Source organism: Athene cunicularia (assembly GCF_003259725.1).
Source record: "Athene cunicularia isolate RWA chromosome 8 unlocalized genomic scaffold, athCun1 chr8_part1, whole genome shotgun sequence".
In the NCBI taxonomy this organism is placed as follows: domain Eukaryota; kingdom Metazoa; phylum Chordata; class Aves; order Strigiformes; family Strigidae; genus Athene; species Athene cunicularia.
Genome location: NW_020799109.1, coordinates 32332362 through 32358740, shown reverse-complemented (window position 1 = coordinate 32358740; position 26379 = coordinate 32332362). Strand labels below are relative to the sequence as shown.

The 26379-nt window shown below is 38.9% G+C and overlaps 1 protein-coding gene across 1 annotated transcript in view; it reads left to right on the top strand.

Moving 5' to 3' along the window:
- Nucleotides 1-26379, top strand: part of HMCN1 (hemicentin 1) — a 209226-nt gene that overhangs the window by 132154 nt on the left and 50693 nt on the right. The window contains exons 47-65 of the mRNA XM_026854028.1: nucleotides 794-907; nucleotides 4398-4484; nucleotides 4888-5079; nucleotides 5679-5852; nucleotides 10600-10713; nucleotides 12153-12298; nucleotides 14238-14388; nucleotides 15106-15309; nucleotides 16362-16475; nucleotides 17303-17490; nucleotides 18017-18113; nucleotides 21224-21385; nucleotides 22223-22336; nucleotides 22464-22666; nucleotides 22884-22965; nucleotides 23096-23227; nucleotides 23462-23611; nucleotides 25026-25185; nucleotides 25759-25883. Coding sequence (XP_026709829.1) covers nucleotides 794-907; nucleotides 4398-4484; nucleotides 4888-5079; nucleotides 5679-5852; nucleotides 10600-10713; nucleotides 12153-12298; nucleotides 14238-14388; nucleotides 15106-15309; nucleotides 16362-16475; nucleotides 17303-17490; nucleotides 18017-18113; nucleotides 21224-21385; nucleotides 22223-22336; nucleotides 22464-22666; nucleotides 22884-22965; nucleotides 23096-23227; nucleotides 23462-23611; nucleotides 25026-25185; nucleotides 25759-25883 — 2709 coding nt within the window. The remainder of the gene's footprint in view (nucleotides 1-793; nucleotides 908-4397; nucleotides 4485-4887; nucleotides 5080-5678; nucleotides 5853-10599; nucleotides 10714-12152; nucleotides 12299-14237; nucleotides 14389-15105; nucleotides 15310-16361; nucleotides 16476-17302; nucleotides 17491-18016; nucleotides 18114-21223; nucleotides 21386-22222; nucleotides 22337-22463; nucleotides 22667-22883; nucleotides 22966-23095; nucleotides 23228-23461; nucleotides 23612-25025; nucleotides 25186-25758; nucleotides 25884-26379) is intronic.

Below are 26379 nucleotides of genomic sequence, written 5' to 3'. Positions count from 1 at the left end.
GTGAAGAGAAATCTTGTTTTAAAACATTACATGTAAGCCAGTATTGTTGTCACCTGTTAATTATTGATGGCACAATTAATACAAATGCTGGAAGAAAGGAGTGGAGTTTTATTCCTATGTGTAACACACACTCCCTCCCCACCCCCCACCCCCTTCTGATGAGGCTTTATTATTATTATTCCTGTATATTCATCTAGATTCTCAGTATAGCACAGTACTCATGTGAATGAAAGTCCTGCATATTGCAAACATCCAGAGCACCTGCACTGACCAATGAGTTACGTGTGCACTGTACCCCTGCATGTAGTTTGAGTGACCTGTATGGAGCAGGTTCAGTTTTCTCTGCAGAAACTCTACAGATGTGTCGCAAAGTTTTCAGTGATTGTTCTAGTTGCTCTCTGGCTTTGTCCAGAAATTCTCAGTAAATATAGGAATGCCTCAAAGTTCATTTAAATGTAATTTCTGGAAGGGAGAAAAAAAGGGATATGTCCAGGTAGATTGGAAGTTACTGACTAGAAAGAATAATATGATCAATATCAAGCACAACCTAAAAGTATTGAGAAACTGAGGGCCTGAGCAGACATACAGAAATGATGGAAGTAGGAGTAAGGTCAGTCACTTTCTCTTACTGTTTGTTCAACAAAACAAAGCACATTGTGATAGACCACATTAAAAAATTTACAGCTGTAAATTTAATGAAAACATAAAAAAAAATTAAGAGCACAGACAGTTTGGGAGCATGTTGGTTGGAGCATGACTTCAATGATTGTATGTTTTTTGGCATTCTTCTCAGGGGGCAGAACTCTCCGTTTGACACACACAAATATAGCAGATGAAGGTCAATATACTTGTGTAGTGACCAATGCTGCAGGAGAAGTGAGAAAGGATTTTGACCTTTCTGTTCTAGGTAAGTATGTGATAATTTTTGTTACAGTAGAAGATTGTAAGGGGGTCTATTATATACTTTGCTGGTATTTTAAAATTTATTATGTCAAAACATGTGTCCTTAGGAGGAAAAAAGTTAATTTGATAACATGGTCAGAAAATGAGGTTTTAAAGATGTCACTTCTAAATGTGAGATTGCTGTTTGTTTAATTTTTAAAATGAAGGTGGTTCAGGCATAATTTGGAATAACTGGCTGTTACTTCTGTTTTGTGGTTTGTTTGTTTCTCCTCTGAAAAGAAACTCTGTCAGTCTAACTGGCTTCAGTTAGGTTGTTATTTCTGTCAGATAGAAGTCTGGGAGATACTCACAGCTGCACTCCCATCCTCTCTTCCGTTCCTTCTTGCTCACAGCCTCACTCTCCCTTGGGCATGATGAACAAGCTGAATCAGTTTATACATGATCTGGGAAGGTGGGATTTTTGTGTTTTCCTGGTCAGGTTAATTTTCAGCCACACCAGTTCCCTGCTGGTTCACCACACAGCCTGTAAATGCCAGTAGTAGTGAAAGAAAGATGACAAGAGTGAGTGGTCAGGGGAACAGGGCTGTTGCTTTTGGCAACGGCCTGAATTTAAGCTGTTTTAAGTCAAAAGAAAACTACAGCCCCAGGAAACCATATGAAATTCATATGAATCTAGTGCATCTAATGCTCAAATACAGAAGGTTGTGCAACCCCATATGATAATACTCATGAACTAAAACCAGCATTACTGTACAGCGCTGAGCATAATATGTATAGCTGAGTGGCATAATGGTAGTAATCTGTTCCAACAAAGATGTGAAGGCAAAGCCAAAACCATCAGGGAAATTAAACATGAGCTGGAACTGGTTTTGCAAAATCTCTGATCCAGTGGAAAACTTCAGTCAGTGGAGCCTTTGGTATTGTAAAGGTTATAAACCAAGTGTGGTAGTGGGTGATCCTGTATTTAGACAAGGACTGGTACAGCTGGCTCTTTAGATGGCTTTTTGGAACCATTAATGTGCAATTTTGTCACATTAATTATTTTTTAAAAGCACTGTTTTTCCCGGAAAATGCTTTACTTTTTGGTTTAGTAATTGTTATTTTTATTAATAACTACCAGACCTGATGCAGGTTTTTTTACAGCATTACTGCATATTATTTTCCTGTAAATTTATTTTCTCTAAGGTGCTGAGCACTATCAGCTTCCCTTGCCTTCAGTTGACTTATGCATATTCAGCCTGTAAATGATAACTGACATTCATGTCGGTTCATGTTTATTTGATGAGCTCTTGGAAGTGTAAGTCTGGTAGAATGGAAGAGATGGTTAAACACTGAAAAGCATTCATTGTTTTACTGTTTTCTTTGGAGGGTTTTAGTAACAGGGTGTTCTTGAGGGTTCTGGGAATCTCTATTGCATAGGCTTTGTTTGCCTTGAAGAAAAATTCTCAGTGAAGCTAATTTCAAGTGGGTTGAGTGGAAAATTCCATTGTATAGTCTTCTATTCCCTCCACCCAGTAATTTCTTTGTCTTTCTAGAGGAAAGTTACTGGAATGTGGCCTGATAGCGACAAAGAATATTCACCAGCTTACTGTAAATAGAAACTGTACCGAGACATACCAGTGTTTCTCTAAATTGTCGTAGGAGGTGCAAGAGGCGACCCGGTTTGCATGGAGATCTTGGTGTAATAAGCGTAACATTTATTGGTGTGGCTTTGTCATATTTCTGAAATTAATATTTTTTGACATCTTACTCTATTATTTTGGGGCCTAAATGATGAGTTGCTGTTTGTTTATGAATTGTAACTTTTGGCCTGACTTAAAAGTCCTGAACGTTATGATTTTAGGTTATATCTTCCCCCATCTAATTCCTCCACTAGTTCATACATCTTTGTCTTGCTGCATTTGGACACTAAAACCCATACAAAAATCTGTTTTGCATTGCTTGTACAATCACAGAAGGGAATTTGATCATAACTGCATCACAGGTTGGTGAGAGTGCTAGTATTGGCCACATCCTTTTTCATACTGAATTCTACTAACCACATCTCACCATGTGTCCTGTTCAGAGGCCAACTTTTAGCCATGCTAAAGTAGTGTCTTTGCCATTCCAGTCAAGTGAAATGCAAACCTCTTTCAGTCATTTTTTTCTTCTTCACTCTAGTTTGTACCCTTCATTAGTATCAAATACCTGGTATAACATTTGTTTTGGTTGACAGTGAATTCTGGATATTACCACGATTCTTATTTTTAGAAAACTTTTGCTTCCAACTTAGTGGTAGATCACAAATAAGCTGCTGAATATATGTTAATTCCTCTTTCTTTAGGTTTTCTATCTAGGCTAAAAGTTTGCATATTTTAGGATTATTGAAGTGTGGTATCTGGCTCCCTAGTCCAGCATTTTTGTTAAACTTTCTAAAATCTCTTGGAGATTGGGCTGGCTTTCTTCTAACTCTAGGCCTCCTTTTCAACCTATTATACTCCATGTCTACTTTGATTTGTAGTGCCATTTTCTTTTGGCGTGAATTTACTTTGAAAGAAATAGTTGATCAGAGCTCTTAACCACCACAGCTACTCACCAGCACATTTGTCCTCTCTCATCCAAAAGCACAGGAGTCTGTGTAGTCCAGTTGACCAAGGTTATTTGGAAACGTGTCATCAAGTGGTCAGTCATACAGTCTGTGTAAGAGTTTCCTTATATAGAGTTAGCTATCTGGGAGGTGGATAGGCAGTTTAAGGGTATAGTTTTGTCTTCTATTTCCCTAGAGAAACATAGTTTGTACCTCAGCAAGATGCCTTTAGACCTACGTAGTTTGTTCATCTGCCTGTATGGAATTAGTTGTATTTGTATAAAACACATGTATGCCTTTACACAGCATCTACTTGTTGGTAATCTATTATATTGCTTTAAGCATGCTGGTAAGGAAAAAAAACCCACATGGTATGTGAATAGACAAGCTGACTCTTTTTCTATAAATCAGTTATTTCCCTAGAGTTCTAGATAGATGCTTTCAGTTACAGTTGGAAAACAAACAACTCTTAAGCACATGGTTTTGAACAACTTGCTGCTTAATGGAAAACTTGGAAAACATGCTGGTGCATAATATCAAGCCTGGCCCCACTAACAAGTGCTCATCTCTGTTGCCCTACTGACCATACACAGAAATATTGCCTTACAGACCATGCTGCTCAGCACTCTGAGGATCTCTATAGCTGTGAAGACAAAGTGAGGTGAGCCCCCTATGGGTCTGTGGGCCTCTCTTGCCCTTTGCATGGACTTGTATGGTTAAGGGGTGTTAACAGAGTGCCCATCTGCTGTCCAGGCAGGTTAGCTCCACAGTGTCTCACACCTGGACCTGTTTCTGGTAGATCTGAGCTATTCATTAATTTATGTGATTAAGGGAAGCATATGCTGGGATGTAGCCTGAGTGTGTCTTTGTTGTATTTAGATTGGTTGCAAGTAATACCGGCTGATGATGTTGTCTTGTCTGTTTGCAGTGCCTCCAAGGATTGTGGGTGAAAATAAATTGGAAGATGTGAAAGTGAAAAAGAAGCACACAGTTACCCTAACATGTGAAGTGATAGGTAGAAGTATACAATATTACTTATCTTTGGTGACCAAACCTGTGGTATTGACCATCATTGGTTCTGAACAGCATGTTTTAATGGCATTTTCTGTTCAATGGAATTTTTAAATGACAGATTTAACCATGGTGCTTATTGTAGGACTAAGCACTCTTTCTTATAAAGGTTGTATAATATGTAATCAAGAGGATAATTGCTGACATATTTCTTCCCTAAAGGGTTGTGGAATTTAAGAGGAGGTATTACTTCAGGAGGTTCGGAGATTTTAGAATACATACTCCAAAACATCTCCCTAAAGGATATATTTTAAAAGGGCATGATATTTTCCCATTTTTCAGAAATCTTGGCATATCCTAGAGGCTATGCAAGAAATAATATCTTCAATATTCTTTACTCCTTTCAGGGAACCCTGTACCACAAATCACCTGGATAAAGGATGGGCAATCACTAACTGAGGATGAAGGTCACAAGTTTCTGTCCAGTGGGCGTTTTCTGCAAATCACCAATGCTCAAGTCACTGACACAGGGAGATACACGTGTATTGCATCCAATACAGCTGGAGATAAGAGCAAAAGTTACAGTCTTAATGTACTTGGTAAGACAGCTAGGCTGACTCTTGCAGAGAAAATATTCATCTCAGGGGGAAAAAACATAATCACATTGGAATTTTGTAGCACTTATAACTATAGCAATGCCTAAATTGCCTGTCTACAATTAAAATTTTATAGCCTAGTAATTTATAAATAATAGTAGTTCCGTAGCAAGAACAGTTCTGTGCTTTAGATAGAGCAAGAAAATGGGAAGCTATAACAGGACACTGTATGGAATGAGCAGGACAGTGCACTGGCTTACTGTGATTAAAGGAAGGAATATCTGAAGAGCAGTTCAGATTGTGATCTCTTCAGCAAAGCTGAAACAATCTGTGGTTTGCTTTTTTCATGATGGTTATTGCATAACCAAATGCAAACAATGGCAAGTTTGTTTTCCACATCCTCATTTCATAGGCTCATGCCTCCTACCAGTCTGCTGCTCCCAGAAGCATCAAGCAGTGGGTCTCCAGCTGCTGCACAAGAAGCGGTGGCTGGCTTACTGCTGACCTGTGATTGGCAAAGGCTAAGGGTGGATGGATTCTACCAATGCAAGCTGGCTTTTCATAGAGGTCTTTGCTCTAGTTAAAGACTTTGTTGTTCCTAGTGTCTCCAACCATTGTGGGTGCAGACAGCCACAGAAATGCAGAAGATGTCACCGTTATCCTCAACAGCCCAACATCACTGATTTGTGAGGTTTATTCGTATCCTCCATCTACAATCACCTGGCTGAAAGATGGTAATCCTTTAGAATCAAACAGAAATATCCACATTTTGCCAGGTAAAAGTTTTGTTGTTATTGAGAAATAACGTTTTATTCTTTTATTGGTTAGTTTCCTCTTTACAGATTTTTTTTAAAAAAAAAAAACAAAGGATATATTTCTCTTAAGGGCAATGTTTGTACTTTTGTAACACTTCATTCCAATATTTAAGTGCTTCACAATTAACTATTTACTTGTATTTTATTGTATACAGGTATTTATTATTTTGTTCCATAAAGCTAAATGATGGCAAACAATTTTATTGGAGTTAATGGATGGAAATAACTTGAAATTAAGTGTGGAAATTAGATGGAGAGTGATATAAACAACATTAGTAAGAGGAATGAGGTGGCATTTTTCTAGGTCATTAGTAGTTTGCCATGTTTAATTTCTGGAGTAACTCTTACCTAACACATCTGTGGAGGTGGAAAACAGGAACAAGCTTCACTGGTAACACTGAAGTAATGTAAATAAGCAAGTATGTTAACATTGTTAACTGCAAATGTTCAGAGGAAGACTGAGTTGGTACTGATAATAAGGAATTGAATTGCTACATGGGGGGACAATTTCTAGGAATGCAGTCTGGAGAGAACTGCAACCTGATTAAATAATGATTAATCTCATCAGTAGTGAGTCTGTTGAGGGACACTGGGGTGCCCATCTGCCATCCTGAAAAGGAATCAAGAGATATGCTGCCTTCTGGGAGCTAAGGTCCAGAGTGTTGCCTAGAGGGTGCCACAGCTTGTCAAGAGCACAAACTGCTATCTATTGCTACTCTTCCATATCAGAACAAATGACACTGCAACCAGGAACCTGGGCAGAATCAAGGAAGACTACAAAGCTCTGGGGGTGCAAGAAAAAGTATTGATGCTCAAGTTATCTTTTCTTCCATTTTACCAGTTAGAGGAAAGGCTGCAGTCAGAAATAGACATGAATGAAAATCAATTTCTGGCTTTGTGCCTGGTGCCACCATGAGGTCTTTGGGTTTTATGACAATGGGACATTTTTTGATGACCAAACCCTGCTAGGGAGGGATGGGATCCACCTGTCTAGAAGAGGCAAAAGAATCTTTGGCAGTAGGTTAGCCAACTTGGTGAGGCAGGCTTTAAACTTGACAGAGTCCAAAGTGGGGACACTGACACCATTGTAGCCAACTAGGAAATAAGGTCAATCAGAGCAGTGACAAATGTTCCTCAGATGCCTCCCAAGATGTGAACCAGAAGACCAGCCACCCCAAGTGTATGTATACCAGTACATGTAGCCTGGGGAACAAACAGGAGGAACTGGAGCTCTGTGCCCAGTCAGAAAGTTATGATATCCTAGGAATAACTGAAACACGGTGGGACAATTCGTATGACTGAGGATTGTGATGAGTGGCTATAGGCTGTTTCATAAAGACAGGCAAAGGACAAGAGGTGGAGGAGTCACGCTCTATGTTAAGGAGAACCTTGAATGTGCAGAATCCAACTATGACCGTTGTGGAAACCCTATCAAATGCTTCGGGGTCAAGATCAGAGGGGTGTTGTCTCCAAGGGGAATCTTACAGTAGGCATCTTCTACTGAGCTACAAACCAAGAAAATAAGGCCTACAAAGAAACATTTGGGTCACTTAAGCAAGCTTCGGGTCAACAGAACTAGTCTCTTATGGGTGACTTCAACTACCTAGACATTTGTTGGAAGAACAATACAGTAGCTCACATGTCATCCATGAAGTTTCTGGAAACATGTAGAGGACTTCTTCCTCATACAAATGTTAGATGTGCCAACCAGGAATGAGACACTGCTGGACTTGCTGCTTACAAACCAAGAAGACCCACTTTTTAATATCTGAATTAGTGATAGCCTTGACTGCAGTGATCACAATATTGTGGAGTTTGGGATCCTGCTGAAGGTTTTAGATTTTATAATAGCAAACTTCAGCTTGCTCAGAGCTCAGTTGGGAGGGAATGCATCAGAAGCTTCTGTGGAGGAAAAAGGAGCTAGCGAATGCTCTTGAGTTTTTCAAGACTGCTCTCCTGGAAGCACAGAAACAGTTCATCCACTTTAAAGGTAAGGGAAACAGGCAGAGAAAGAGACCTCCCTGACTTAACTGCAAGCTTCTGAGTCTGCTCAAAACCAAAAGAGAAGTGTACCAGAGATGGAAAAGTGGACAAATACCTGTTGAGAACTAAAAGGATATTGCCAGGGTGTGCGGAAATGCAGTTAGAAAAGCAAAAGCTCAGCTCAAATTGAAATTGGCCAGAGATGTCAAAAATTACAAGGAAGGATTCTTTAGATATGTAAAAAACAAGCAGAAACAGAAGGAAAGTATTAGCCCACTGTTAAAAAGAAGTGAATCAGTCACCAACAATGCTGAAAAGGCAGAGGTTCTCAACACTTTATTCATCTCTGTCTTTGCTGGCACTGGTTTCCTCAGGCCTTGGGAACAAAAATCCAGGTCGATGCCAACACAGACTCACCATCAGTGAAGGAAGAGTTGGTGTGTGAACTGTTAAAGGAGCTTGAGCCCTACAAATGTATGGGCCCTGACATCCACCCAAGGGTGTCATGAGAGCTGGCTGATGTTGTGAGGCCATCCTCCACAATTCTTGAGAAGTCATGGAGATTGGGGGACATCCCAGAAGACTGGATGAAGGCTAATGTCACCCCCATCTCCAAGAAGGGCTTAAAGGAGGATCCAGGAAATTATAGGCCCATCAGTCTTACTTCAATCCCTGGGAGAGTTATGGAACAAATCCTCCTGGGGGCTATCACAAGTCACATGAAGCATGTGATTGGGAAAAGCCAGCACGGATTCACCAATAGCAAATCGTTCTTGACAAACCTGATCGCCTTCTACAACAAAGTAACCTGCTTGGTTGATGTGGGGTGAGTGGTGAACATTGTCTACCTGCATTTCTCCAAAGCTTTTGATGTGGTTCCCCACAACCTCCTCCTACAGAAACTGGTGTACTACAGACTAGACAAGTGATCTGTGCAGTAGGTGGGGAACTGGCTGACAGACTGCACCCAGAGGGTGGGGGTAAAGAGCTCTTTTTCAGACTGGCAACCTGTCACAAATGGGTGCCCTAGGGATTTATACTGGGCCCAACGCTCTTTAAAATATTCATAAGTGATTGGGATGATGGGATCAAGTGTACCCCGATGAGTTTTGCTGACAATACCAAACTGAGTGGAGACGTGGACACTCTGGAAGGGAGAGCCACCCTGCAGGAAGACCTGGATAGGCTGGAAGAGTGGGATAACAAGAGCCTTACGGAGTTCAACAAGGGTAAGTGTAAGGTCTTGCACCTGGGAAACATGATCCAGGATTGCAGCACAGGCTGGGATCTATGTGGCTGGGGAGCAGCTCTGTGGAAGAGGACCTGGGAGTCCTGGTGGAAAACAAGCTCAGTATGAGTGAAGAGTGTGCTGCTGCAGCAAAGAGCCCACAGGGTGCTGGGTTGCATCAACAAGGGCATCACCAGCAGAGATGATGAAGTCATTATCCCACTCTACTCAGTGCTTGTCAGGCCACACCTGGAATACTGTGTTCATCTTTGGTCCCCGCTATACAAAAAAGATGTGGCCAGGCTGGAGAGGGTCCAGAGCAGGGACACAAAGATGATCAAGGGATTGGGCAGCATGTCATGTGAGGAAAGGCTGAGAGAATAGGGCTTGTTCAGCCTTCACAGAATCACAGAATTGTCTAGGTTGGAAAAGACCTTGAAGATCATCCAGTCCAACCATCAACCCAACACTGACAGTTCCCAACTACACCAGATCCCTCATCACTAAGTTAACCCTCCTCTTAAACACTTCCAGGGATCCACAAGAGATCTCCAGCCTTGAGATGAGAAGGCTTAGGGGTGACATTATCACCATGTTCCAGTATTTAAAGGGGGGCTACAAAGAAGATGGTGACTCCCTTTTTACAAGGAGTCCCATGGAAAAGATGAGGGCTAATGGGGACAAGTTACTTCTGGGGAGGTTCTGATTGAACACAAGAGGAAAATTCTTCACAGTGCAAACAATCAGTCACTGGAATAATCTCCCCAGGGAGGTGGTGGGTTCCCCAGCACTGGACAATTTTAAGATTCAGCTGGACAGGGTGCTGGGCCATCTTGTCTAGAGTGTGCTTTTGTCAAGAAAGGTTAGACCAGATGATCACTGAGGTCCCTTTGAACCTGGAATTCTGTGATCTATCAGAGGGCAGACTATAAATTATATATAAACAATATACTACAAGGAGGAAATTCATGGATGTCACAGTTGTAGAGGCCACTTGAAATCCTAAATTCTACCAATTGTTTTACGTTTACAGTTCTCACATTGCAGTTGGTGCTTCTGTCTGTTCTCTGGAGGGAGTTAAGGGCCTCTCTTAGGAAGTACTGCACTGAAAGAGAGAGGCAGTTTGGAGGCTCGCATCTACTGCTGGCATGTTGACTAGGCTGCTTTTGCTTCATCCTACTTATTATGCCTCCTTTCATTTTTTTCTGTGAATGAAATGCAGAACCCTAAATTGCTTCTTCCTATTGAAATTTCTTGTATAGTTCTATATTAAATTTTCAGAGAGTTTGTAAGGAACAGGAGTTGTGATCCAAAGCATTCCTGTGAATTCTGCACGTTTATTACACAGTATACATAGTGGTAAGCAGACAGTTTTTCATGCTCTTCTAAGGGCAGACTTTAGACAAAAGGGTTGAAAATATGCTGCAGACACTGTTTAAATAGTTGGGAAGCAAGAGCATAACATCGATGCTATTAAAGAATGATATCTTTTGGCAGGTGGTCGAACCCTGCAGATTATAAATGCACAGGAGGACAACGCTGGAAGATATACCTGTATAGCAACAAATGAGGCTGGAGAAACTTTGAAACACTATGAAGTGAAAGTCTACAGTAAGGAAATGCTTCCAGTGTGTGTGTTTTGTTGTTGTCTGGGTTTTTTATTTTAATTCTTCTGGGTTTTGCCTTTGTAGTGTTACCTATCCAGGTAAACAGAAGGATTTCTGTTAGTGGTTTTGTTCACCAAACATCTACATGAGCTCATGGCATTTCTTGAAGAAAGATACTGGAAAAATTTGCTGTTGCATCCCTTACCAGTGTTGCTGTTGTGCTAAATGTCTTTGTAACACTCAGGGGAAGACATTTAAGAAACATTGAACTCCAGTGTCTTCTGAAATGCTTTTCTGGGAATGATTTTAAAATCAGATGAGTGCAGCACAATGGGAGATGTGAGCAGAGAATCTCATGAGCAAAGAAACTATTTTAGAAGAAAAGGGGGGGAAGGGACCCATCATCTAATGGGAAACTTTCTTGAGTAAGGTAAAACAGGAGGATATTATTTTTATATCCTTCCATAAAATACCGCATGCACGAAAGCTTTCTCATTCAAGGCTTCCTGTCAGCACATTGTCCCTTGAGCATCTGTGCCTAATACTCTATTGTAGTGCTCAATCTCTTCATTATGGGCTCATTCAAGCATGATTTTTCATCTTTTTTTTTTTTTTTTTCATTTTTATTTCCTAGTCTGAACTGGAGTTTGGTTTGCTCCCTCACAGTTATTTTAATTACACAAAGTCCCTAATGAGGCCCCACTGGATTCAGAATAACGAGAAGATGACAAAAGAGTTCATTATTGAAGTATGGCTATGTAGCAACATTAAGCCCCCCCCCTCAAATGTCATTTCAACTCTCAGTTATTATGGTGCTGTAAGCATTAGGGAGAATTTAAAATGTCTCATTGAAAAAATAATGGAAAAGGCTTTGAAAACATTTAAAACAATTTAAAATATATTAGGAGACTGAGGTGGGGGGTAGCTTAAAAATTTTGAAATGTTCTGTTTTCGTTCTGATTCAGAAGGAAACAGGATTTTGCAACACTGGGATTTCAATGGAATGGAAACATTGTGTTTTGACCAGCTAATCTGAGTGTGGACTTCAGTTCAAACACATGTTTCTGAGAATATTAGTTTCCATTAAAATGCTTTTTAATGACTGCAGTACACTAAATTTTATAGAATTCAAGCCAAACACATAATGAAGTGCTAGAGCTAGGTAAGGCTGTGGTTAGGTTTGCATGTCTAAAACTGTTGAACACAGTTTTATATTTTTATACATAATACATATACAAAAACGTGTAAAATACACACATGTATATGTATTATATATATAAAAAAATAAAAATTCAGCTAAGGGAAAGAGACAGATTATAGGGGTAAATGCACTTGCTTTCCCTGAAGTTATCATCAAAGTTTTCTCTTTGTCCATTTAATTTTGAAATGCTGCATAAGACAAAGTCATGAAAGTGTCTCTCTCTCCCTTTGCTTTTTGTGCAGTTCCACCCACCATTAACAAAGGGGATATCTCAGGGATAGGTGTCTCTGCTAAAGAAGTGAAGATCAAAGTAAACCACAGCCTTACCCTGGAGTGTGAAGCTCATGCCATTCCTGCTGCTGCCATCAGCTGGTACAAGGATGGACAGGCCAGTCACAAACTGAATTCCTTCTAATGAGTGGATTTCATAGAGAAAAAGCCATGTATTTTTGCTATCACTGTTAATGAACATTTGTGCAGTGTAACAGGCTCACTTGCAGTGCTGAAGTCAACAGGCAGTCATCTTCCCACTGTCCTGCTGGACATCCCACAGTCTTAGGATATTTGCTGTTGGCCAGACCTCTGCAAATTGACACATTTGCTTTTTTGTGGGTGCTTGGCAGTGCCACTGAGACACTGAGCATTTCCAGTGCCTGCCACTGGCCTGTGCTTTAAAGGGGGAGAGCCCAGCCTAGTGGTAGCATCCCATGGTATGACCATGTGTCCCTTAGCCATTGTGTAAAGTCCCCAAAGGCCCTGTTACAGAAGGGCCCCCTGCTTGGTTCCTCTAAGTGCTGCCCCCGCAGAAGTTGCAGAAAGCCTCCCGCTTCGTTCTGGCAGAGCTCACAAAGCCACAAAAGCATCTGGATTCTCTGCCAGGGGGAACGAGGTGTGGTTCCTGCCACACACAATCTTCACAGCAGCATCGGTCTGGAGAGGAAGCAGTCTGGAAGGGCGGTGCCATGGAATTGTACTGATGTGCAGTCTACTGGGGACTGGCTATTAATAAAAAAGAAACAATGCAACTCCGGTATGAAAGAGGAATGTAAACTCTTGTTTTAGCTGTTCTTGGTAGGGCACTTAAGTAACAGACTTTTGCACCTCTGCAGCTGGGCCAGCCCTTGCTGAATTTCCTGACCATGCAGAAACAGCCTGGAGTCACAGGAGAGACTCTGTGTACACCCTCCATTTGTTTCAAGCATATACTCTAATTCTAGGATCTCCTGGGTGTACTGATTACACTGCCAATGAAAAATTATGTTGGGGGGTAGTGGAGACATCACCAAAAGACAGTAGCTGTAAGCAGTTTGCTACCACTGTCAGAACAGCAGCTTTTTCTTCAGTTGACCCTGGGTAAATGGTTTTCATCCACATCCATGAACTAAATTAATTGTCCCCTGCAGGCCAGGAGTTCAGTGCTGACTCCCTAATGTGTTCTGTTTTCATTACTGAAAGATACAAGTTGTATTAGTGCAGTCCCTACTGTCAGGTGTGATGTAAATTCTGGGGACAGTAGCATCTAATCCTTTGTATCTGCATTGCTGCTGCATCCATTTCACACCGTGTATTTGCTGGGCAGCAGATCCTAGTGGTTGTGTGGCTGCAGGGTGAGTTAGAGCTGTTCACCTTGTAGAAAACTGATAGGTATAGGTTTTCTATCAGCTCATGGACTTGGCCGGTGAGTTCAGGGATTGAATCAGCCTGATTTTAATCAGATGTCACAGAGCCCTTGCCTAATAGGGATGGCATTATCCCTTCACCAGCAACTTCCAACTGGGGTTAGGAGTGATGTTAAACCACATCCTCTTAGGGGACCAGCTACCCAGATCAGAAAGGTGAAGATGCAGAGTTTCTGACAACCATCAAAAGAAAACTGTTTCCAGAAACTTGGAGCTTGATCAAGTTTACTCAGGGAGGAAAAGCTTTTGGTCTGAGGGAAAGGAGGAGCAGGTGAGACGATAGCTGGGCTGCACCACCTGTGCCCAAGGCTGCCATCTCAGGAGCTGTGTCCAGGACTGTGTCCCAAGGAGTGACCCTCAGTAATATGGTATCCTAAACAACTGCTTTCTTTGCTTAGATTGGAAGCGGGCCTTGCTGGAAGCATTAAGAAAAATCAAAGGATCTTCTGTTGGTAGTGGTATCAAAGTAGAGGAAATACTGAACCCAAAATATGCTCTTACTCCCACTCTTACTTGCAGTGTACAAAGGATTTTGAAACAACCTGAATTTGACCAAAAGAGAGATGATAACATATTGCTTTCACAAATATGGCTATTTCTAGTGTACATTTTGCCAAGTATTAATTTCCATTTAAAATTACATTACAGCCACTTAAACCAGATGATCATGTCATCATCCAAGTTAGTGGCCGTACTCTGCAGATTAAGGAGGCTCAGGTGTCAGACACTGGTCGTTACACTTGTCTGGCATCCAACATTGCTGGAGAGGATGAAGTGGAATTTGATGTAAATATACAAGGTAAACAGAGTTCCAATAATAAAATTATTCTGGTAGCCTCCTTTTCTAATGTTCTGAGATGATAGAATTCTTTATAAATTTGTGTCCTTTACACCTGCTTGGTCTAATCCAATGCTTCTGTGTTTTGTGTGATTTTCATGTCATGTATACTTTGCTTATCTTTAAGAAATTAAATGTTCAATTTTTCTTTCATATTTGGTAACATGCAGTGTTTCTGAAGTTAGTGAACTGACACACATCTGATCTTCCTATAAATTACATGAAAAAGTTTTAGTTTAGCTTAAACTAAGATGTCATAGTTTATTTATCTGCTTTGACTAATACTTACAGACCCCAGACATAAGCATCCTGTTGGCCTACACACTGTGTGTAAATTAAAAAAAAAAAATTATCAGTAATTTCTGAAAATTTAGACAAAATTAGAACTTGAGTGAAACCAGATAGCTTACTGTTTAAGTATTATTGCTGATTAATACCCTCTCTGTGTTTTGTTATCAGGTCTTCTTATATGGTTATTTACTAGTCTTAAGAAAATATTCAGTAGATTGAAAAGAATTATAATTTTCCTGCATAATTCCAATTGAGGGAGGTGCTAATTTAATACACTTAATTTTTACTGCTGTTTTTTAAGAATTACAGTATTTTTTCATTTCTTGACTTTAAAACTATTCTTTTTCTGCTGTAAAATTAAAACGTTTTCCCCCTACTTGGTTATAGTTCCTCCTAGTTTCCAAAAGCATTATAAGGAATGGGAAGCTGGTAACATGGTAGATGCGGGAAGAGGTGGAAAAAGTAGAGATGTGATTGTTAACAATCCCCTTTCACTGTACTGCGAGACCAATGCTGTTCCTCCTCCAGTTCTTACGTGGTATAAAGATGGCTATCCTCTAAGCTCTAGTGATAAAGTACTGATATTACCAGGTGAGTGTTAAAATGTCACTCTGACCTTAAAAATGGCCTAAGTTTTAGTATTTGTAATAACAAATTATATATTTAGTATAGTAATATTTAGTATAGTAATAACAAAGTTTTCCCTTTCAGAACACTACTTTAATGTTACTTTCAGACTTTCTTGACTAGAAATGGTTCTCTCTAGTCCTTGGACTGAAGTTGTTTTCTTCTTTCTTTTAAAAAGTAGTCTCTAAAATGGTGTGAATGTGACCATTCAACTTTCATATGATTCACTGAAAAATAAAATGCAACAATGATACCTTCTCTCTGATGTGTTCCTGATTTATTTCCTTATTAAGTTCTGCTTTGGCAAAATCATAATTGGAGTAGAAAAGCATCTTAACCAGCGAGAGGAAATAATTTTTCCAGCAGAAAAATGGCCATGAGCCCCTACTTAACCTCATATAGGAAAGAGGTGCTTGTAATGCTGAGAGTACCAAAAGGGAACTTTTCTGAGCAGAGGATGGCTTGAGATGGTGTGTGTAAAGAAGGGCAGTGGTAGGGATAATGTCTTTTTGTATACCCATTGCTCAGCTGTTGAGACACCCCAATGACAGCAGCTCCTCAAATGTATTCCTAACATGCTCTTTCTTTCTGAAACTATTTATGTGCTTAAAGTGAGGAACAGGGTCAGAAGTACCTGTAAGCTTCAGCAGTAAATTTTTTCGGGTTGGAACAGAATATTCTGTGCTTATGTATCTCCTTTTGCTTATTAGTTCTCTGTCCCCTTGCTGAGAAATATTTCTATTTTTGGTTGAAGAATAATGTCTGGCTGCATACTGCTGAAGAATGTTAGTACTTTATGTGGAATTAATTACTCTTTTCTAACATTTTGGTATGAGCATTGCTGAATTCCAAGTATCTGCCAGTAGAAAAAGGAGCTAGGAAATAGAGGTCTTTAGTTACTTATAATTCAGAGCAAATGCTGACCATTCATAAATTTGCTTGCTGAGGTCTCTAGTGAAATGTGGTGTGGAGATGATGGATGTTGCATTTGAATCTTGTATGCATTTTCCTTCCAGGAGGCCGTGTGTTGCAGATTCCACGGGCACAAGCTGAAGATGCCGGGAGATACATGTGTGTGGCAGTAAACGAAGCTGGAGAGGATTCCATTCATTATGATGTCCGAGTGCTCTGTGAGCTTTCCTGCTCTGTTTTTTCCTTTTAATAACAATAATAAGAGATAATTTTCGTTTTAATAACAAGAAAAGAGTTCTGTGGAAACTAATGAAGTGTTATAGTTCAAGTTTAGTTATTTTTTAAAGTTTGTAAATTCTTCATATTTGTAAACTATGAAATTAATGTGTTTATGTAAGGTACTAGAGTTTTGTGGAAGTATAGAGCAGTGCATGAAAATAGCATTAATATTGTTAGTTCAGTATGGTTTTAGGTTATTGTTATAGGAAATCGATTGCATTGCCCCTATCACACTTCACCAGAAAGAAAAGTATATGTAGAAATCCAAGTTTTACTTTGGTATCTCTTGTTCCCTATCCAGTTTCCAGTTCAAAATTCTGACCTACTAGACTTTTCTCTCCCCTTACGTTGGTCATTGTTTTCTAAAATACCTGCAAAACTCCCAAAGGCTTAAGGGAATTAATGATTTAGATCAACAGTTGAATGCCTGCAGAGTCCATTTTTTATGATCTGTTTACAAACATTGCACAGAAAGCTTTTCTATGCTGCTTGCATGGTCTGTTGATGTACTCGGTGTTTTTACCTTGGGAAACACTTATTTCTTTACCTCTATTTCTGCATCTGTCACTTGAAAGCACTGATTTATTGTTAGGAAGGGGTCCTGCCTTGGAAATCTTCTTTTGTTCTGACAGCAAAGAACATGATAGACTAACTAGAAAATGAGTTTTCACCTCTTCTTTATGGCCACTGTGACTAAGTGTAAATAACAGAAACCCCCGGGAGGTACTGGGTCACAGTGTTCTTACCACGCTTTGCTCTTTTGCAGTACCACCATCCATCAGTGGAGCTGATGGTGATCTACCTGAAGAAGTGACTGTGCTTGTAAACAAGGTTGCAGTGATGGACTGTGTTGCAAGTGGCAGCCCTTCTCCAAGTATTACCTGGCAAAAGGATGGCCACCTCCTAGCAGAAAATGACAAACACACATTTTTGTCCAATGGAAAGAGGTTACAGGTTCGTTCTTAGTGAAAAACTGATTTTTAGCATCACAAGCACAAGCTTCCCATAAAGACAAAACTGTTTAGATTTACTGAGTGCACAATTCTGAATTAGATTTTTTTTTTACAAGGTGCTGCACACCTAAGGATGAGTTGTTCCTTGTCCCTCAGCTGCTGCTTTTCACTCCTATATCCCTCAGTTGTGCTGACCCAGCTGTCTGCGGGGTCATGCTGTGAACAGCATCAGTGAGATCACTTAACTTAAAATAATGTTGACTTTTGTGGAGTCAACCTGTTGCTGCAAATTTTGTCTAAGTTTCCCTAACAGAATTTAATTATTGCAAAATATATTACTTTATTTTTAAAGAAAATAGCATATTCTGAAGAACTCGCCCTTCCTATCAATGAATGAGATTGGATGGACCTATTAAAACAATCAGAGAGCTGAGCTTAATTCTCTTCATATTCTTTGATAGTAAGTTGTCTTATGTATTAGCTCAACAACCATCTTTTTCTTTTTCTTTTTTTTTTTTTCCTCTTAGATTTTGAATTCCCGAGTAACAGATACTGGCAGGTACATCTGCATTGTAGAAAACATAGCTGGCAGCACCAAGAAGTATTTTAACCTAAATGTTCATGGTAAGTACAATAATCAATAATTTTCTGATTGTCTTCTTTCAAAAGTTAGTTTAGCTTGAACATGTTAATTTTAGCAGAGTGCTTGGGCACATACTTAGCTTTATGCATGTAAGTTCTCTTACATTTCTTTGAAATGGAAATTCTGACATATCAGAATTAAATATATGTTTAAAGTACGTTGACAAGACATGGCTTTTGATACCGCATAGCTTTAGCTCCTGATTTCTATTCCACATACGTGGAAATTATTACTGAGGGAGCCTTGTGTGGTGGCTGTGTGTGTACACTGTGAAGCGGTTGCTAAACCCTAAAATCATGAATAACAAATAGGTTGGATTATAGTCTGTTTTGATATGTTCATAAAATGCTTTTTTCAAGAAAAATAATGATTAGAAAGCATTAAACAAAGACATATGGCATTGTAAAAGCTTACTTTTAAAAAACTTGCTCTTTAAGATTCCTTTCTGTTGTCTATTTTTTATTTTGTCATGGAGTTAGAATAGGGTTAAAATAAATTTTGGCTTAATAAAAATGCAATCTAATAGAAAATACAGATTTTTCCTAATAGAAATACAATCTAATAGAAATACAGTACAATAGTCTAATAGAAATACAATCAAGAAACCAAGACATTTTCAGTTACTTTAAACATTCTCTCCACCACCTTCCCTTATCTCTTCTGATAGCTTCCAAAAATCAGGGTATCTCTAATTAACATTTCAGCCTAACTTCCCCTTTTATTTCTGCCCACTCTTCGTCCCACCACTTCCAGCTTTCCATTCTGAATTGAAAATCAAATGAGCATTATTTCTACAAATTCATCTGTACCATTACATTTGAAAACCTACCAAGGAGTACTGACAGCTACATCTTTATCTGTTTTCACAGTACAATTTGGAGACTTGTATCACAGCCTTCTATAATGATCGATATCCTTTTTCACATCCTTGTTAGCTAGCTAATCTTCTGTATTACATACTAGATAGAAAACAATGTTCTCTTCTCTCTCTTGCTAAAATACAGTACCAGCATCCCAGGAATCTGATGATTCAGTTTATTACAGAAGAAATAATTTTTTTTCTCATTCACATACGCAGCAAATTTACCTACTAAATTAAACAAATGTATCGTGATTTTTTTTTCTACTCAGTAACACAATTAGCCAAAAATTGTGTTGTCATGGGAAGAATTTGCCCTGGAATAGTTTTCTGAGAAGTTATTTTCTTTCAGTGGAGTCTATCTAGATTTTCTGATGTTTGAGTTTTGTTTTTAAATCGAAGTATTTTGCTTCTCTTGACATTTGTGTTCTAAGTTAAACTTCGGGTCTTTAAAATATTTGTTTATAGTGTTTTTAATCTAATATTATTGTTTTAGAAGAAATATTTGCATGAAGCTTCAATTCTACCTTACCAGCATTACCAGCTTAGGTCTATTATTCTCTAGAAATGTGATTTCATGTGAAAAATTGGACTATAGCTGTTCAGAAAAGGACCACACAGGATGAAACACTGATGAAAATGCATTATCACTAAGCAGCTTGATCTTTGTCTTATTGGTGTAAAAAAAAAAAGTTATTTTCCAGCATTTTTGTATGTTTCTAATGGAACTGCTTTCAGAAATTTAAGAAAAATGTTAAAGATGATGCTCTTTATTAAGTTGTCGCAAAGGTGAGTAGAATAAAATAAAGGCTTCTAAATCACTGAAAATAAGCATCCAGTTTTAAAATCTCAACATCTAATATAAATAGGTAATTTTCACACTGAATACTAGAGTCGAGCCCATTACTGCATCTGTATGCACATACAAGTGTATTTGCATATGCACATTACCTGTAGTGCGTTTGTGAGTGCTTTGCACAAGCAGTGGAGCTGCTGAATTTGAAATCTACCACATGCACAGTTTAAGCAAAATTCATTAAAAGTTAGCTCAGAATTGGCTCTGTATATTTAATTGGTCATTGTCTTTCACTGTCAATAATCACATCTGTGGGAAAGTAACTGTAAAAGTAAATAAATATAAATAACTATAAAATGTCATCAGATCAGAATTCATTTATTCTAGTGAACCATTTTATGCTTATTATCAGGGAAATAATCTTAATTAATTCCAAGATGAAAAATATGGATGGAATTCACCCATTTATATTGACTCCTCTTGTTTCTGCAGTGCCACAGAGGAGCAATAAACTTGACTTAATGACTGTTTTGTGTCATTCAAGTGACAGAAAGCATCTGGAGTATTTCTGGTGGATATGGTCCAAAATACTTTAACGTTTCTGTCTTTGAAGAAGAGGATTCCATGTGTTCTTTGGAATGATTTTTCCACCCAATAGAGCCAAGAACATGCTTTTGCTTTCCTCTTAAGTGTTTTATATATCCACACTGCAAAAACATGGAAGCTAAAACTTGGGATTTATTAAAAGGAAGAGATTTACAGTTGTTCCATTTTAAATAGTTCTTGTAGAAAGGTCAAATGGCAAAATATTCTCGTATTTAGAAATACTGGGACTTGTAAGGTTAATAGTGCACCCTTTTGAGCAATGCTTGTGTGCCAGAATTTTAAACTGCTTAGCTTATTATTTAACAAGAGGTTTGTCTGGTTAACAAAAGAACTGTATCAGAAAGAATCATTTTTTGTGCTCTGTAATGAGAAAATGGACTCTTTTGGACAGATTAGGAACAATACAATATCAGGAAGAAATGATGCTTAATCACCCTCCATATCCTGACAAGGTAAATTTAATCTGTCCTGCCCTACATAGCAAATGTCCTATGAGTACAGCGTTTTAAAATTGATAGTGCATTAATGAGGAACTGCAGGATCTCTTGTAAGTTAATTAGTCTTCCCAAATCTCAATCACGGAAGGACTGCAAATTAAATCCTAGAGATTTTTGTGAATTATAGGAACAGGAATTGACCGCTAGATTGGCTTCAGTCACATTTCCAGATACATCCATAAAGCAGCAGGTCCATTCATAGGATGTGAAAGATTTTTGCAACTTGGCCCTTTTGCAAAACTCAGCAGTTCAGCTTTATTAGTAAATCAGGATCTTGTGGAATATTGTTTCCTGATGCTGTGATAGATACTGCTAATGTATGTGTCTCTGCAGTTCCTCCAAGAGTTGTTGGTACTAATCCTGAGAATTTGACTGTGGTGGTGAATAATTTCATCTCTCTGACATGTGAAGTCACTGGCTTTCCACCTCCTGATCTCAGCTGGCTCAAGAATGGAAAACCTATCAGTTCAAATACCAACATTTTCATTGTGCCTGGTGAGGAATCTCAGCTATTTCTACAGCCTTGTGCCTCAATTTTTGTCTGTTTTCTCTTGATAAGGGCCATGTCCACTATTTATGGAGCCAGTATATTCTTAGTATTGCTCTGGTGAGTAAGCAGGACACTTGGCCTACTGTATTTAATAATTTCCTGGCTGCTTTGTGGGCTCAGTTTTAAAGGAAACTGATTCAGACTGACAGTGCTGAAATAAACTGTGTGGAAAAGACTGGAGGGCAAGTCACTTTACAGAGGTGCTCTGATGTAGGAATTGATTGAAGTTGAGTCACTTTGACTCACCTTTCAAAGAAATTATCAGAAATTGTGACGGAGGCTAAAATAATTTCTGCTGGCTTAGATGACAAAAAGTAAAAACCTTTTCATGGACGTCAGTGGGAAACTGGATTAACCCTGCTGAACTCTCAGGAAGAAATCCTTGTATTCTGAGCTCTCCTTAACCAGTTAAAGCTCCTCACTTAAGATCCATGATAACCTGTGTCATTTCTGCTCCTGCCACTTCTCTTCAGCCCAGGGTATCAAGTGAAGATCCCTTGCTGTGTTGCACAGTCCTGTCTTGCTGGTAAAATGTGACTGAGGGCTGTGGTACAGCACAGACCAAGGCATAGACATGGACATTTTCGTTCCCTTGACTGGATTTTTTTTTTTTTTTTTGAGGCTTAGTGAACCTTAAAAAGCAATGGCAATGCAGTGCCTTTTTTAATCTGAGGTTAATTTAGTGTCTGTGCTCAGTCTGTTGTGCCTACAGTTTTAAAATGGCATTTGAGATTGATACAATAACCACAGAATAAATTTCAAGGCTTCTTTCTTTACTTCAGGTGCTCGGACTCTGCAGATTCCCCGAGCCAAACTACCAGATGATGGTGAATATACGTGTGTTGCCAGAAACCAAGCTGGGGAAAGTCAGAAGAAGAGTTTCCTAACTGTTCTTGGTTTGTTTTTTACTATTTTCTGAAATACTGCATTTTCAAAAGAATATATATTATTTTGTATTTATTTTTATTAGGTTGTCTTGTACCTTCTCACAAAGTCAGAAATAACTCTGAGCTTCTTCTACAGTGCCCCCAAGCATCAAAGACCATAGTGGAACCTCACTGACAGTGCTGAACGTGAGAGTGGGCACCCCAGTGATATTAGAGTGTGAATCCAATGCAATTCCACCACCAGTCATCACCTGGTACAAGAACAGGCGCATAATTTCAGAGTCTGAAAATGTGGAGATCTTAGCAGATGGGCAAATGTTACAAATCAAGGGTGCAGAGGTAGGCCAGGCTTGTGGGGTGCTCCATCTGCCACTACTCTGCTACTGTTAAGCAATTATTTTGCTATTTATTGGTGCATTCTACTAGCTGTCCGTAGGAGATTTATTTGCTGAAGGCAAACCTTGAATTGACAGAGGCAAAGGCTGTTAATATCTCTAAACTGTAGCATTATAATAAGACTTCATAATAAATGTTTTTTAATTTATTTTTATTTTAGGTTTCTGACACAGGCCAGTATGTGTGCAAAGCCATAAATATTGCAGGGCAAGATGATAAAAATTTCCATCTTAATGTTTATGGTGAGCATACTCTTCATTATCCACAGTAGTTGTTATAATACCACAGACATTGTAGACTAGATGATTCAAAATCAGTTTACAATAATATTTGGTAATCATATAATTTTTATTACTTCCATTCAATTTATAGTGCCACCAAATATAGAAGGCCGGGAACAAGAGTTGATTAATGAAACTATCGGTAATCCTGTTACCTTTGTCTGTGATGCTACCGGAATTCCTCCACCAACATTACTGTGGCTTAAGAATGAAAAACCAATAGGTAACATTCTCTAATTCTCTTTTCTGGTCTTTCTCCCACCCCCACCCCTGACTTTGGGGCACCACTGTGCTATATGCTGTCTATTTTTTGTTTCTTCTTCTGTGTATAGACAGACTCTTATGTTAACTGATTAGAATCTTCGTTTTGTTTTGAAATTTTGATGAAAAAGTTTCTCAAGATGTGTTTGCTCTCTGTGGCCTGGTTTGGAATGACTACCTGTTTACGTATTTTCAGAAAACTCCGATTCTCTTGAAGTTCATATTTTATCTGGTGGAAGCAAACTTCAGATTGCTCGCTCTCAGCTTCTGGACAGTGGGACCTACACATGTATTGCATCAAATGTAGAGGGAAAAGCTCAGAAAAGTTATGTGCTATCTATCCAAGGTAAGTCATGAGAGTGAAGTGAGCAGAACTGGTTGAGAATTGGTTGAGTATGACACTGTGTCTGTACTAGAGACACTGAATTATTGTCAACTAAACATGTAGAAAAGTGTCCAGTTTGGACCATTATTTCTGTCATTTGTGACCAGTGGGGAAAAATGGTCAGTTATACTGTTAGTCAGAAATCTGCATGAAAAAGAATATTATTAACTTCTGTTTGTAGGAAAACTTGAAAGCAATTGGGAAGGCTGTGTGTATTTGCTGCTGATCACATCCTTCCTCCTGCTAGATACTGAAGCTGACTTGGTTGATTGAGTGTGGAGCACCACACGTACATGATTTCAGAAGCAGTGATACCCATTGCCTTTTTTGCCACAGCAAATAGGAGATAGCAAAGAAATACTGACAGAATTTCCTAGCTGAATCTTTTGTCCCCCACTCAAATGAGGAGAAACCCTTATTTGTTGTGGAATAGTCTTCTGCCTTGCTGCACATCACCCTTACACCACAACTGTCTTGTTTTTCTCTGTTTCTAATGACTCATCCCCATTAATTGTGGCAGTTCCCTCCCATGTCCAATAAGACACCTATTGTATAGCATCTCCAGCTTTCTCCCATAGTCCCTTCCCATGCTGGCAGTTGCTGGTTGAGGAAGAGGCAGCATCATCTATGAGCTGGCACACCCATGTGCAATAGCTGGCCATCAGCAGGCCAAACACAACTGGTAACTGTTCAGCATAGCGATTGTTCTTTGGGAGTTCTGTTTTTTGTGTGGGCCCCTGCCTGTTATTTTTTTCCTGAGCTTAGGAACTGAATATCAAGCTGCTTGTTTGATCAAATACGAATGATATTGCTTGAAATGTTCAAAACTTCCTAGTGGGACTGACGGTCTTGACTTGATGGATGGCATGACTGTAGGATTACAGTCCTTGTTCTTTAGGAGAACTGGCTAAAAATGGCTGCTGGTTGGGATGGAGTAAGTGTGTGGCTGGTAATGGGAATACGATGGTCTTGATGCAGTAGAATATTTGACTGTGCAGTAAGCACATACTGAAGAGTTAACCAGGGATGTGATTATTACAGTGCACTGTGATGTTTAATGAAATGGGATTTTGTTGTAATATTATTGTACATGTCAGCATTGTTTGCAGATAACTAGATATTAAATATAATGGCAAAGATGCATGTGTGTTACAATTTTGTAAATTAGCTGTTTTAAGGAATGATTAAAGTGGCTTTGAATTTGTCTTGTCAGAATTGCCACTAGAAACAATGTAACTATATAATTTCTAAATGAGATTTGAGTGAAGGTAGTGCAGTAAATGCTAGTACTCATAAGCTACTGCAGTGTAATTTTTTAAAGTTTAGATTGTTTCTTGCTGATGAATCTTCTCTTCCTGCCTTCACACGTTTCCAGTGCCTCCTAATATTGCTGGCTCTCAAATGCCTAGTGAAGTCAGCGTCCTCCTGGGAGAAAGCATCCAGCTCGTCTGCAATGCCAATGGAGTGCCCATGCCTGTTATGCAATGGCTTAAAGATGGAAAAACAGTTGCCAGTGATGATTTACAAAGAATAAGGCAAGCAAAAATTAGCAGACACTGCATTATCTTCTTGTAAAATTTTAAACCTCAGAGGGTCCTAAGGGAGGGAGTATAAAGACAGCTGAAGTCTTAGCTCAGCTGGGTTAAGAACATTATCTCCCTCTTTAGCTTCTATAAATCTAGTATACTTTGTTACTACTTTGATTTTTTTTTTTGAACGGTGATAAGTATATAATAGCTATTTCTTTCTCAGTTAATAAATTGCATTAAAGTTCGTCAGGTTCATTAAAATTTGTTAAGGTCACTAGGTTCCATTAATTTCATTTGGAGGGGAAAGATCTAGACACGGAAATATTTTACTCTTGATGCTTTTCGTTATGGGTTCTTCAGAAGCCTGATTGGAATTGAATCATAATACAAGGGTAAACTGGACATCAGTAGGAAAAACTTCCTAGCATATCTCTTGATAATATTTTGCAAAAAACAATGGTTCTCTCACCAAATTCCCAAGAGCATAGAGGCAGTTGATTTAAATGTACAAAACTGTTTATTTGCCAGGTCATAGGAATACGTAAACAAACTCACTGTTTTTTATGACCTTCCCCGTAGAGTAACTCCAGATGGCAGCACCTTAAACATTTTCAGAGCTCTCAGTTCTGATACAGGAAAGTACACTTGTGTGGCTACTAATCCTGCTGGAGAGGAAGACCGAATTTTCAACTTGAATGTATACGGTGAGTTTTTACAGATGGGAAGCTGAAATCTGGCCCGTAATCTTGGCACTCCCAAGAGAGCCAAGAAATGAATGCCTGTTTTCAGCGTAATACTACACGCATGTGTTTCCAATTTCATGTACTGTAGATATCATAGTATATTACACAGGATGTTCTGTCAATGACAAAGCAATTGAAATCACTGGTAAATGTGTTTTGGTATAAACGGAAATTAATTCCTTTGGTGTATTTCATAATAAAGAAATTCTGCTTGTGGTTTTTTTTTTTTCCTTTCTTGTAGAGAAAGATACACTTAGGGCTGATGTACTGCTTTTTTGTTGTATTAGTTTATCTTCACTAATTCTAATCAAAGTACATCAGCTAAAACCAGACTAGTATAGTAGGGAACTGATATTTAAAGATCCTTAGAGTTTAAAAGAAAAATTATAGGGTTTTGGATGAAATTCTTCTCTTGCACAGTTTGACATGCAGAAGATAGTGAGTGTAACTCTTCTTT